General features: G+C 35.4%; 1 protein-coding gene across 2 annotated transcripts in view; it reads right to left on the bottom strand.

The window, feature by feature from the left end:
• Nucleotides 1-355: 355 nt before the first annotated feature.
• Nucleotides 356-14,893, bottom strand: part of CERT1 (ceramide transporter 1) — an 80,097-nt gene continuing 65,559 nt past the window's right edge. Inside the window, exons 10-18 of one of the 2 annotated variants that reach the window (XM_002188114.7) lie at nucleotides 14,076-14,168; nucleotides 13,405-13,482; nucleotides 9,113-9,208; nucleotides 8,307-8,439; nucleotides 8,108-8,178; nucleotides 6,680-6,808; nucleotides 5,812-5,941; nucleotides 4,444-4,580; nucleotides 356-3,308 (exon numbers count right to left, since the gene is read on the bottom strand). In XM_002188114.7, the coding sequence (XP_002188150.1) occupies nucleotides 4,453-4,580; nucleotides 5,812-5,941; nucleotides 6,680-6,808; nucleotides 8,108-8,178; nucleotides 8,307-8,439; nucleotides 9,113-9,208; nucleotides 13,405-13,482; nucleotides 14,076-14,168 (858 nt within the window). In that variant the 3' untranslated portion in view covers nucleotides 356-3,308; nucleotides 4,444-4,452. The remainder of the gene's footprint in view (nucleotides 3,309-4,443; nucleotides 4,581-5,811; nucleotides 5,942-6,679; nucleotides 6,809-8,107; nucleotides 8,179-8,306; nucleotides 8,440-9,112; nucleotides 9,209-13,404; nucleotides 13,483-14,075; nucleotides 14,169-14,893) is intronic. The other variant, XM_012577763.5, reaches the window with a different exon arrangement.

Genomic DNA, 14,893 nt, shown 5'->3' with positions numbered 1-14,893 from the left:
AAAGAAGCAGAAATCACTGTGTAACAAATAAAGGTAGGATTGTTATTGATCTATTAGGCATCACCTATTTCTTCTAAAAATTATTCTTACTTTGGAAAAGCCGTAAGTTTATGCTTCGGTACATCTTAGTTTTCCTATGTTCTTCCTATGGAAGCTCCCAGAATCTTGTTATTCCATACAAATGAAGAGCTGACATACTCTAGAAGTGATCTCAATAACTCAAGTGAACTGCTTTCCTGTTAAATGTTTTCCTTGCACTGTAATATTGTATATAAATTCATTCATGATTTAAAAGTTGGTTAAAAGATAAGATTTCTCCAAACACTGGAAAGTTAAAAACAACGAGAAGCCAAGATTTTTCTTCATAATTTTTAATACTTTTAAATTTTAAATACTGGTTTTAAATTCGTGATTGTAACATGTAAGAGCCAACTTCTTTTAATTTTTAAAACTTATCATTAGGATCATAAAGCTATTATAGAACAGTTACAACTCTACACACTCAAGGTACTCAAAAATATGATTCATGTTTTAAGTCTGTAAATGAACAGCGGCAATTCAAATACAGCATTATCTGTACAACTTGACAAAAATACAGGTGGACAATCTGATTAAAGAGAATCTGCACAACTTCAGATAAGCCAGCTCAGCCCAATTAAGGTAAGTTTTTTTCAAAGTGCATCACATTTTTCACAGATAAATTTGTCGAAGATTTTCAGGTTCTCAGACAGAGTAACCAGCTCATCTTCATCCCCAGTACAAGTTCTATCAAGTCATATCCTTCAGATCTAGTTTGGCAACATCCAAATTTTCCAAACAGATGCAGATATCCAAAGATGCATCTGATGTATCTGATCAGTATCTGATGATTGCTGCATTTTCAGCCTTTTGAACTAGTTCAGCTTACAAAACAACCATTCTAGTGTCAGAAGCTGCTTCTGCAAAGACCACCACAGCTGTGTTAACACTCCTATCTGTTTACAGGAGGAAGTGAACTCAAGAGCACACAGACCTGGCAGTGACTGACAAGAGGGATGGGCTCAAGAGACAAGGTAAATTGTGAAAAACCATAAAAGCAACATCCCTTCCAGAAGAAAGGATCTAATGGCTACTCACACAAGGACAATATGAGAGGCCTACTGCCTTTTGAGATTACTTTTTCAGAGGTCCATTAATATTGATCTCTCAGTCATGTAACTCCTTCCATAGTCCTTGAAAAGCCTCTTACAAATCTGATTGGGCAGGGCTAGCTACAGTGAAGTACCAGTGCCTTTATCTAAAAGTAAAACATACTCTTTACAAATAGTATCTGTAGTGTCATTTTATTTACAGAATAAATCGCAAAAGTACATCACATTTAGTGCAAATGCAACTAATGATATAGGTTTATATACTGCTTTGTAAACTTTCCATACCTTTGTAAAATAAAGCTATCCTATTAAATTAATAAACTTGTCTGTGTTCCAACAATTACCAGAAATGGCAAATAAGGAGTTAAACTCTTTAGATTTTGGACATTTTGTTAAGTTCTGATCAGTGGCTGTGGTGGAACGTGCCACTGCTTGGTTGATTGTAAAAAGATGAAGTACATTTGAGGTATAAGATTTTGTTTTTTAACGTTGGTATATAAAATGCTCACTGGTGATATAGTAAAGATGTACAAATTTTCCTCTTATTTGCCTTGCTAACATTACCATATAGGCACTTTTCTACATATTCAAATGAACAGAATAACTCTGTAATAAGGCATATTCCATGCACACCATTAGAGAAAGGCAAATAAAAAGGGAAGAGTTATGGAGCATGAAATCTGCATGCGTGTGTAATCATGTGTTAGGTATGGTTTCATCTCTACAGAGAAGATGAACAGAGAAATTTTTCAACACTGTGCAGATCACATTTACTCATTTACCAAATCTTCACTAAGTTACTGTATTATATCTCTTTTCAGGCACCTAGCACACTATATCAAATAAATTTGACTTTCAACTTTCTTTTAAAGAAAATATATCTGCAACTTTTTTCCTCAAGATACACAGTTTAGTGAAACACCAAGCAGTCTCTGAAGAGTTTCCAACTATAGGACATGGATAAAAGACCTCACAGTCAGTATTAGCCCAAACTGTTCGCTCCTAACAAGTATCTCCAGAACCAAAGGCAGGGAAACATCTGACATTTAAATTTTCACAGCAGCTAAAGGGAACTTTCCAGTAAGACCTATGCATTCTGATAGCTCTGATGGGTTTTCGATCAAGAGGCAAATTTTCTACATGAACCTCATAGCACAGCTTTATTGAGATGAGGAAAACACATGCAGGATCTGAAAATAATGTACTCGTCCTCAATCTAGACTGGGAATGTTGCTTTATGTAATCCAAATTATTTCAATAAATATTATAGTGTACCTTCTCACAGCTTTGGAAAATCCCCAGGTATCATCCAAGAAAGTAGTCCACAGAAAGCATGGGCAGATGTCTTCTAGGTTTTAGGCAGTTATTTGCCCTCTAATACAGAATCTTTCTAGGTATTTCTGGATCATGTTTAAAAACAAAAATTCTGCAGCACATATTACATAACTAAAAAGTACAATAGAAATATAAAGATATCTGGAAAAAATAAAGCTTTTCACACTCTTACTCCTTCAGAACTAAAGATCGTCATAAGAGTAAGACAATAGAAAAGGCAAAGTCATAAGTATATCGACAGCCCTCAGATATTAACAGGCATTTTATGTAACAAGATGATTCATTATAGAAACCAGCAGCAATGAACTGTGATTATACAAAGCAAAACAAAACCTGCCAACAAGTTACCTAGGTTTTACTGAAGCCACTCCTTTCAACATCCCCAAAATACCACACAGATTTTTGTGCATATAAAGCACATACAGTATGCTATATGTGCATTTGTCTCTTGTGCTTTTTACACATGCACAAAATCTGCACAAGTATCTTAGGAAGGTTGACAGTGAAATTCTACAACTTGTTTAAAATTAACACAGTAGCCCATGTTGGTGATTCAAATTTGTATGCACTTTTCTTCTTCTAAAGCAAGCAAATAAAAATAGAGCCATATACATGTTATCAATACATGTATTTATAATTACACACTGATTCAGCAAGAAAGTTAGCAGGAGAGAGCTACTGTTAAATATTCAGCCCCATGGTGTTGCAACACTTCTTCACTTCAGTATACAAAGCCTAGAACCTGGGCCATAAAAAGACTGTAGATCCTTCGTTCCAGCATGGAGTGCTCTATGCATGGTCACTTCTCCAGTGTGGAATGCTCACCCAGTCTTGTTCTGATTGCTGCAGGTAAACAAAAAAAAAAAGAATACAGCACTGAAAAGTTTGTATACTGCTAGCAGAATGAACTTGTTAAACACCTTAAATATCATCAGGACCACTATCATCATGCGTTAACTGTTGGCTTGTGATGCCTTGTTCTTAATGCTTTACTTACACTACTTCTCTAACAATTCACATTTAAAATTGTGAACCATTACAGGGATAACTGTCACAGAAGAAGGAAGCAACTAAGACTTTTGGAGTCTGACACAGTAAATGGAACCCAAAAATAGAAGTAACCTATGTCACACATAGAAAGTGTGATAGAGACTCATCTTCAGATGTAACTGAATGATGCTATAACACTAGCACAACTAAACAGAATTCTGTGGTTTGACATGACAGTTATAGAAAATGAAATATATATAGCAGGTGTCAAAACTAGCAAAAATGAGTTACGCCTTATTTAACACTAAGGGGCTCAGATATCCTCAAAGGGATCAAGAAATCCTCTTCTAATGTCATATCATCATCTAACTGTTCAAACAGTTTATATTAGCCAATAACCCTAACCTATATTAAGAATATATCCACTGACTTCAGAAAGCACCTGGAAATCCCTTTTCTTTCCTAGGTTCATCAGAAAGGCTAAAAACTTAAGTCAGAGTCTTCTAAATACTATAGTAATTCATGTTGGTCTGTCAGTGAAGTTCCATTAAAAAAAATCCTAGGTCAAAACTATTCTGTTAATATAAAAGAAAACTGAAATGTACTCATAGTCTATGAAATACGCAATTTTAAGTAGAATTTAAGTTATAAAAACCTCATGAGGCTCTAGAGTAAGTTCAGTATGTATTTTTTCAGAACAAGTGCAAAATGCCTGTGAAGTGAAAAAAGCCAGTACTCATCCTGTTTTACTTCTATATAAATTGGACATGTATGCAAAAACTTGCAAGATGAGCCAATAAAAGTCTATGAAAACTAATGCTGGCTAACTTGTGCAGCCTGTACACATGAATTGCATGATGGTTTTAAAAAAGTATATTGCATGCTAAAGCAAGCACTGAAGCAATGCTAATAATGTAAGACATTCCTAGATTGCATACTTCATTTGGCCTTCAAAATGGTGATTAAAGAATTAAAAAAGTATGTATACCTGCTAGTACTAGAATAAAATAGGCTTTCCTGCTGTTTTCTCTTGCACGTATGATGTAAAACGCTTTAAGAACTTTGGATATTCTCGTTTAGCCACTGCCCGTAACACTGATGCTGGTGCCCATCCTCCCGGGTTCACTAGAAATAAACAGGAAGAAGGACATTGAAATAAAGCAACTCCACTAAATGTTAAAAAAGTAAATTTTAGTTAATTGCTTCTGCAACACTTCCTGAAGTAACAAGAAAGAATAACCATCAGCAGATTTTTTTATGTCCCTAGGCTGGTGTTATAGCATTTTCTATTTGTAATACTCAAGCTCAGTCCAGATCTATGATGCCATAATTTAGAAAACATTAAATATGCTGTATGGTAAGTCTTGAGAAAATGTCTGAATAGAAGAGGATATTGTCTATGGGCTTCCAAGAAACAAAGAGAAAGAGACTTGAGCAACTTCCTATTTCAAAGATAGCAGAATCAGTCTTAATTTTTCAATAATTCTGCATTTGCCTGCAGAACTGACACACAGGCAACACCCTGCAAATGATTATAAAGCATTTAAACAAAATTTGAAATTATTTTAAATTACCTTTTCATTCACAGGTTGCTGAAAAAGCTATCACTTCCCATGTAGTCACAGTTCAGAATTTAGCAGTAAACATATACGTTTTAAATAATTCAGAAATTTAAAAAAACCTAAAAAGCAGAGTGAGCTACCCTTGAAATGTTTTGTAGCTCCGGGAGAGAAGATAGTAAGCATCTCCAATACTATAATACATTTCTAAATACTGGGTACAGCAACAATACAATTTAGCTTTGAAATTTTTAAATCAATACCAAGGATCTATCGGCTAAAACAAAAAAGTTAAGAAATGTAGACTAAATTATACAGCTTGCAAGCATCTTCATATAAAATGTATTTACTCCTCCTTGGCATCAGGGGATAAAAACTGTATCTTTACTATCAGCAGCTTTTCAGCCTAATGAGATGAATTGGAAGAAAATCACAGTAGTACATGAAAAAACCCAACATACCATTACTGAAACTAAAAGCTATGCCAACTCATTCCAGTTGCAGACATTTCTGCCCACCTTCCTCCACCCCAAGGTTATATACTTAGGACTGAGCTACACAGCTCTTCCATTTATTCTTCCCAGAGTACACCATAACGAATGATCCCATTCACCAGTTCATGTAGCACCTTAATCCGAGACCTTTTGAACATGATGAACACAAAGGTGATGCTATATATATATATAGATATAATAGAAAAGGGAAAAGGCATCATGCCTTTTTTTTTTTTTTTGTGCCAGTATTCAACTCCCCAAAATTAACATCATGAATGTCATACTGAAAAATTTTATACTTACCATTAGCTACATATGTAATCTTGCACAGAATGTTGTCTCTGCTTATTTCCTTGTTGCCCTCTGGTGGGCTTACTAAAGTCTGACAAATCATTGCAATATTTATTTTGGCACGGACACAGCGATTGTTCAGCTGACAAAAATATGAAACATTGTAAGCTTTAAACTAATTTCAGCACACTTGAGCATGAACATCTTTTCATTGTGAAGTCTAAAACACTCTAGAAGCTGTGTTTCTGAGAGCTGCTTTCTAGCACTTACATAGCTGCAACATGAAAGTGAGTAAAATTAGAGAGACATGGTGGATAGGGAAAGGATCTAAAATGTCTGAATCTTAACTTTCTGCTTGCTTAACAAATTTTAAGTTAATTACTTCAACTGCTGTGACAACTCAGTAAAGAAACATTTCAAGAATAATGTATCAGGATTTACAAATATCAGTTAACTCTTCCCTTGAAAGCATGCAATGGAATAGCAATCAAAGGAAAACAAACATTGCTATTATCTCGTAGAACCAAGGCAAAACTGTGTAAAATGGAGACTACCTATAATTATACAAACCTACTCTTATATTTGACAGTGCCGAAGAGATACTGATTTGATTCCATACAAAATTACCTCAATTCCTTAAAATATTTTCACATCTCCAGAAATTTTGCTTCCATTCTGCTGTGATATCTTAGATCATGCAAATGAGAGATAAGGCAAGGAAGCTTTTGGCTAGGAATGCCTTCATCAAGTCACTTTACCACCTGGTTTAAATCAACTGTATTTTTGTAAAAACTCTCAATCTCCCTTACACTAGCACTGCAAATGCCTTACCACAGAACAGAAAAACTACAAAACTTCACAGAATCAAAATAATACTTACAGGAGCACTGTCATGTTCTACAGAGAAATTGCACACAATCCATGTTTCTGGATCATTTTCACTGAATGCTGGTATTTTTCTGATGGCAGACAAATACAGCACATCCCTTTGAGAGGCTGGCCACACTCTCTGCAGAGAAATACCTGAACATAAGCTTTTACAGGTTTAACTACTAGTTAAAATTCAAAACCGAACAAGGCAAATCATATCAGTTATATTATTAAGTTGTAGTATCTTCAAGTTAGTGATTTCATTCTGAAAGCTGAAAGAGAACAAAGCTGTTATAAATAGGAAACACAAATATCAGGTTGGCTACACTTAATACGAAAAAAAAATAAGGCAAAACTTTAAGGTCTTTGAAATGCAGAGCACTAAACTGCAATGAATTTTTCAGTTAAAAAATAGGAATGAGCAGTTGCCCTCCTGTACCATGAACCTCAGAGGTTTGTGTTTTAGTTAATACTTGCAAGCTACAAACTGAACTAATGGCTAGGTGTACAGCGATGCATCTATAGTTACTTAAGTCTCCAGAGAAGAGAGGGGAAGGATGTATTTAAAAAAAAAATCACCTCAAAAAGCTACTACTTCAGTAAGACAGATATAGCAAACTGATACTATCCAAGAGAAAGTTTCAGAAGTGAAATGTGTGACAAAATAAGAAAATATACAGAACTTATTTTCCTGACATTCCATAGGAAAAAAAAGTTCTGGCTTTTACCACAACTAATATAGATGACACAAATGTCTTACTCAAAATTATGAGTCCTCTTTTAAAGAAGTTTTAATGTAACTGCACTACTGGTAAAATTGTCAAAGAAAAGCTTTTGTTTTAATATTTGAATATACTAATATTTGGAAACATACAAGACTAAGGATAAGTATGTAAATTTTATTCCTATAAATTTTTCAGATCTTTACATTTCAATTGTTGGGCTGTAACTCAAATGAGCATTTTTATGAATTGACACCAAAACCATTTTGGGGGAAAAAACAATTAAGGTACAAGAAAAAATGTTGTACCAACAATTAAAAAGACTTTCATTATGAGGTGGTATGTAAAATAATTGTGGTGAACATTAACCTGCATTTTTGCAAAAAAATGTGATACAGTCGTGTAGCTTCTTCCTTGTAGTTAGTGTTGATTTATTGCTTCTGTTTGCTTTGGGTGACTCTGGCCTTGCTGGCAGTGATAGCATGACATTGAAAGCAGGCCTCACTTGCTACTACAAGCTCTATCAGGCACATACATAACCAATTATGTCTCAAGAAAAGTTTGAAAAATTGATGGAAGTTGCAGTTAGTAGGGAACTTGTTCAGGAATATTGTCCAGAACAGCATTTTAAATTGTTAGACAAGTCAAGTATTCATAATACTGAAACATGCATGCTTCAGATGTCTCAGTAAGGTATGCAAATGAAGTGTTATTACCTTATGTGTCTGGTAAATGATGATTGCGTTATCAGCCAAATTTTCCACAACATGGAAATTTTCAATTGTTGCTAAAAGGGGAGGGGGGCAGGGGGAAGGAAAAAAAAAAAAAATCAGTGAGCAGTCACAGAAAATAGGACAATGCTATAAATACTATTCTTGCTGATAAATCTTCAAAGCTGAAGAACCAGTGCCTTACTTTCCCAGTCATTACGAACGTCAACATTCCAGAAGTAGTGGCAAACTTCATGCCCTGTTACCCCTTTAACAGCATGGGTGGCTTTCAAAGGATCTAGAACTATTCCATTCTCTTCTACTTCTCGTCTGTATACCTATAGCCAAACACAAAGAAAGATACGTAAAGCAGAAGCTGTCAAAACTGTTCATGTTTTAATTGTTTAAATTTAATCAGTCCAAAAAAAATCTGAACTAATAAACCACTTACCTAGAAGCTTATAATGTGAATAATTTGCCATGAAAGTGTCCTCTGGTAACATCTATTGAAGATATTCTTATGTGGCAATTCGCATTAAAATACCAGTACTTTAAGGTTTCTACTCCAAAAATGATTAAGCTAGCTTATTTATTACTATCGACATGGGTTTATAATCATGGGGGAATAGCCAACACACTGTAGCTTGTTACTCTTGTTATTTTTGTACATAGAATTTACACATTATTTTGATACCAAGCTTTAAGTAGGAGAGAATGAGAAAGGAATTTGTAAAGCTTAATCTATTGAAAGAGTTACGCAGAATTTTATATGAATACATAGATTAGAAGCTACAGTTCTCATGGACCCCAGTGCTACTCCCAGAGAGAAGTTACAACAGCATAACTTACTGATTGACAATATTTTCAAAAATCATAGAATTATTTCGATTGAAAAACACCCTTAAAATCATGGAGTCGAGCAGTAAAGATAACACTGCTAAATGTACACTGGAAGTATCTGTTTTCACAGTGTACCATCTTATATGAATTAACCAAACCTGAAACATTTACCTTCATTTCTCCTTCTTCTACCACTAGTTGCCAATTGGCATCTCCTCCTACATCTTGCAAGGAATATGTCATGTGGTTTTGTACCATCTCTTCCACCTGTAAAAGAAATAAACCAGTAATTTTTAACTAATTTCTTCCATGGTTTTGGGGAGACACTGTAGAGCACTGGAAGTCACAAGTTAATACTTCAATTCCGGTGCAGGAGCTGAATTTGAATGAGAGTTCTCTGTTAGGTTAGGAACAAACAAATAATGCTGGCCTTCGGAAACAAAAGCCAAAATCTTGATTCAAATTCCAACTTCATCCTTTGTGGGTACTTCCTAGCCTGCCTTTGTGCCTTTAAACTGCCAAACCTCATCACTTCTACCTAAGACAGTTCTTTATTTCAGCAGATAGGAACTGCAAGTATCTCTAAATGGAACTGCAGTACACTAGAAGATATTCACTGAAGAGCATTTTAAAAGCTCCACAAAGGCAGGGGATTAGGGAGGAAGACTGACAAGCTCTAAAAAGCAAATGCACATCAAAAGTCATATTGGAAGAGCAGGGAAGAAAAGAATCACAAGCAAAGCATGCCTCCTCAGTTTCAGAGGCATCTTTGCAGAGTCGACAGCTAGAAAAAAAAACCAGAAATGCCTACACTCAAAGGATTGATGGTACAGAGATTCTATAATTACGAAATGCTCGTTTAAAACTTATTTTGCTAGAAGCTGTGCCTTTTTTTTAAAGACAAATATATGCTATATTTTTATCAAGCTATGTGAATATCTCATTTTTTATTCCATACAATATGCATGAAAATGGGTACTGGGACAGGAAGATGATGTGTATTTTAGCTCTAATACGTTATTCTGTTTCTTTGGTTCTCCACCCTTTTCCTACGGCCCCAAATAAAAACAGAAGCAAAATCATAGAGTATCCATTGCTGTGTAATGTTTCAAATATTTGAAACACTTTAATAATTTTTATCCACCCAAAAGACAGACAACTACTAAAACCTGTCACAGAAAGGAAGTCCACTTGATTCACAGCATTTTCCTGAACTACTAGAAATACCTTTTTTTTTTTTTTTCCCAAAAGGAAAAGCACTACAAACAAAATTAGTTAACTGATCAACATAAAGATTAGTTGAAGTGCACAAAATTAACACTCTGAACCCCAAGGTGCTTTTGCACATCTTACAAAAATATGAAGCCTAGTATGCAGTAAAATAAATAAAACGTATTTGTGCAAGTATGAAAACAAGTAGAAAGCAAAAATAGTATTAATTAATCTTTTTTTATATATTATAAAGAATTTAAACATGTTATTTACTTCTAATTTAAGGCAGTAATTTTGTTTGTACTATGTACCTAACAGGCAATACACTTAAGGCCAGAAAGAAAAAAGGTAACTGAATCACGTAAAACTCTAGAAGCACAACATGAATAAACAAAATCCACTGAATGCAAATCCTAACTTGTCTTAGTTTAACTAAGCATAGACTTCTCTAGACAAGGCAAAGTTATCAATCCAGGTTTTGGGTGCTCTGGTTCTGAGCTTCAGTGAAGAAAAAGCACCACCAAGGCTTCTAGACAAGCCAACTTTTGCTGCCAGTTACTAGCAGTTTCCTACAGAAGTTTCTTCCTTTTTTTTTTTCCCAGTGAAACAGTGACAGTACAATACAAACTAGGTAAGAATGTGGGCTATTTAAATATTCAATTATTTAGCTCTTGGTCACACTGCTTTAAGAATGGAATTCTTGCTATGCTCTCAGCACGTACTTCCCAATCCTTCAGGCCCTTAAGTATTTTCTATCCCATCCCTTACTTAGGAAAAAGCTACACTTTATACATTTACTTTTGTCTTTTGATACTTTTTGCTTTACGTGCTGGATGCAATGGGATGAAAGAAATATCAAGGAAAGACGAGAACGAGGCATCCACAGGAATGCAATCTAAACAGGCTCCTTCTTCAGCAGGAAATGCAGTATTTACACAACCTGCTTGTGCACATTGTCTGTACAAACTGTATTTAGTCTATGCAACTGGTCACCATGTGACAAACTTGCACCAGTTTCAGAGGCACAGTCAAGATCCAAAGATTCTCTCCCACCTGAGAGGCTCACTCTTACCTCTGGGTTCCTAGTTGGCTACAAGAACGGTCTGCTTGCAACCTGTATGTCATACAGCCTTGACCTGAACTTTGAGTGGCAAGTTTTTCCCTTTAAAGGGCCTAAGAACAACTCAGAACCTATTATAAAGCTGACAGATCTTTAAAATAAAGTGATCTGAACTCCTACGCAGCTGGTAGAGACAACAACACCTTTCTAGAGACACGCTGAAGAAACAGCTCCCACCAGAATACATGTTTAAACTTCTCAGACTTAAAAACAGGGCTGCAAATTGCTATTTGACCTTTTACTGCCAACATTCCCTTCATTCACATGAAGTCTAGGAAAAACCCTCATATTTATTAAGAACCAAGATACTACTTTGCCTTCCTAAAGCAAATTGTCAGCCTGAGAACAGGGAAGGCACAATGACACAGAGGCCAATTTTTAATAAATGTTTAATAAAGTCTATAGCAGGTAGAATGAAAAGGTCTGCTATTCTCATCATGCTCTCTGTTGTCTTGTTTAGTAGAACTGAAACTCCAGAGTAGGTGGAATGACTTGTTAGTCTGGCAAAAATTCATTTTAGGGAAAATACTTGGAGGCTGGAACTGCATGTGGGGATATTCACACTTTCTGTAGTTAGTCCATTAACTTGAAACTGAATTAGGAGGCACTCCACAGTAACTTTCATGTAGTATAATCCGTGCAGCAGGCAAAAAGAGCAACTTTACACCAGTCCATTTGATCCTGATACTTAACCACAATTTGCATTATTGTCATACGGATCTGGTTCACCTCAGGTGTGTTTTTAAGTGATCAGTTATGCAGTCACAATGGTACTCTATAACTCAGGTTTGTCATATGAATACAGAAATGTTATCGCAGGCATAAAACAGGTAAAAATGAGGACATCTGCATATCTTGGAAAATACGAGTTCCCCTTATGCTGAATAATCTCTGCACTTACAACTTGACAGAGTACTAGTTCCTGTCTTGGCAATCAAACTTGCTTTCTATTACTTATTACCCCCTTTATTATCCCCTCACTTTATTACCCCTCCTCCCAAAGAAAAAACAACTTAGAAAACTAACTCAGCTACTGGAGTACCAGTGATGAGCCTATCACTGCTGTGCAATAGTTGTTGCATACTTTTTCCCTTGCAGTAAGTTCAGATTTCAGAAATAAACAGATGGCAAAAGGTCTTGGAATTTTAGTCCACTAGGCAAGTCCTTAAGTGTTGGTTCTGCTCATGGAGCTAGCAGTAGGGTCTCCAGGTAATAAAATTCCAGGCTCTGTTAAAAACAAAAATAAATTCCATTCATTTGGAAAAAAAAAACCAAAAAAAAACCCAGATTGGTCAGAGCTTTTAAAAACCTTGCAAAAGAGCAGATCCCAAAAGCAAGCTCCATATTCACCATCACGTATGGACCACAGAAGGAAAGAAATAGCATGAATAACATATCTGACCTACTGTTTTGGAGATTAAAAAGCGAACACTTATCTAATTCTACTCTAAACTATCACCTTCCTAGTAAGTACCTAACACAATTTTGTACATTACTGGAATGTATCATTATTGCAACACTGACATATTCAGGATATCAGATTTAATTTCTGAAGGACAAGTGAATATACATGAACACTTCAATATGATTTCTCATAGCCACAGTCTTGTTGGTCAACATGTTTAATGGACTTTTGGTAATCAAACTAGTCATAGAAGTAAAAAATGGTAATAGTGAACCATAAGACTCAATGTATTGATAACATTACAACTTAACACTTCAGACAAAAATCAAACCTTTGATTTAAAAGCAAGAAATTCAATCAGAATATTCAATCTGAAGAAAAGACCATCTCTGGCCTCTGTAAAACACGTTGTTCTACTTTCAATAGAAATAGAGATATAAAATTTTCCAACTATAGACATTTTTATTAAAGCTACTGAAGTAAACCAAATAGTTTCACGAGATTAGGGCCTCTGCACAAGTGGTATGCATGCAAGCTGGATGTAAAGAAAGACAACCATTTAGTACAGGAATAGAGAACTCCTTTGTTTGTCTCAATGTACTAGTTTAAAGCAAGCAGTGATTGACGTAACAAAAAACCAAAAAACAAAAAAAACCCCAGGTTCTAGAGAAAAGGATGATATAAAGCAAAGATATGCAACCCCCACTTGACACATCAATACAGTACCTGGGTGCTGAATCTGTGAACATCATCAGAGGCACTGACTAGATCAATGGAAGACATGGAGGAAGAGCGACTATAGGGCTACCAGAGACAGACAAAGAAAAAACCAAGTAATCAGAACAAAGGCACAACAGAGCGTTCAGTACCAACTTGCAAGCACAAGATAATGAAGAAAAGGAAAACAAAAGCACCATAAGCAGCAAGCACAGCAGCAAATGCTGATTTCATGCACCTATTATATATTATGCTCCCAGTGTAGCCCTGACAGGAGCATAGTGTTTCCAGTAACATTCAAAAACAAATCAACCAATCCTGATACAACAACTGGATTGTTATTTTTTTTTAATAAAATAAATTCAATTAATCTGCATGAAGTTATCTTGAAAAGACTGAAGTTTGACAATTGGGATTTTTCATTTTTTTCTGCCTGACCAGCCTGATACAAGTAAAGAATATTCTAAAGAGGTTCTTAAATCAGTATTTTTTATTCAAGAAAAATATTATTATATCAGCCAAGACAAAAAACAGTCCTTCTTCAGCTCCAGCTACTTTTTTTCGAAAATGAGTAGGCCACTGGAAGTTACTAGAAACACTGAAAAAAATCTCAGCAACCCATACAAAATATTACATAGAAAGAGCCCATTATTCTGAGAAGATCAGGATAAATATCTTACCGTTTGTACAAATCGATGAGTCCCCACAGCAGAATATGCATCTCCAGAAGGTAAGGATGTTGGCCAGTGTAATCTAACCTTTTCGCTTTGGGACTGCAACAACATAGGTTTAATTATTATTAGTCAGCTGCTACAGGGTGGACTGTGAAACAAAGTGAGTCATGCTCAATCTACATAGTCACTACAACAACTAATGCTGTCCACGACAGGCATGAAGTTGTCATCCCACTGGAATTCTCAGTGAGTGGGCTTGAAGGCTGAATTAATCTAAACTTCAAGGTGTATTTCTGAGTAAAAGAAAACACACTGGCAGCACTAAAGGTTCACTAAAGGTCTATCACAGTCACTCAAAGCCTTTACTCTTTGCTAAGAGATCCCAACACAGGGTAAACTTTGTTGGATACTACAGGTCCACTAGAAAGTCTTTTAGTTCTCAGGTCATTGTCATTCACCACATTCCTAAGCATAAAGCCTTTTACAACAGAGGAGGCAAGACTTTGTTATTCCCTCTCATTTTATATGCTACTATACTTTCTCATTCTCTATTTTCTAGAATGCACCTTATCCCTTTTTGATACTTGTCACTGAAATGCATTAAAAGTATTAGTGAAGTAGCCAGGCAGAACAATGTCTTTCCTATTCCATATATCACTGAAGTAAAAAGAAACTTCAGATCAATTATTAGATTTTGAGAGACAGCTGAGATTTTGAGAGACAGCAGTATTTGATATTTTTATCTTAACAGGGCAGCAGTCATATAGATAATTTTCATACAGGACATTTATTTAGGAATTAGAAACTAGAGACATTCAATATAC

The sequence above is a fragment of the Taeniopygia guttata genome, chromosome Z, assembly GCF_048771995.1.
Source record: "Taeniopygia guttata chromosome Z, bTaeGut7.mat, whole genome shotgun sequence".
NCBI classification, from domain to species: domain Eukaryota; kingdom Metazoa; phylum Chordata; class Aves; order Passeriformes; family Estrildidae; genus Taeniopygia; species Taeniopygia guttata.
Note: the sequence above shows the minus strand (reverse complement) of the source record. Positions and strands in the feature narration are given on the sequence as shown.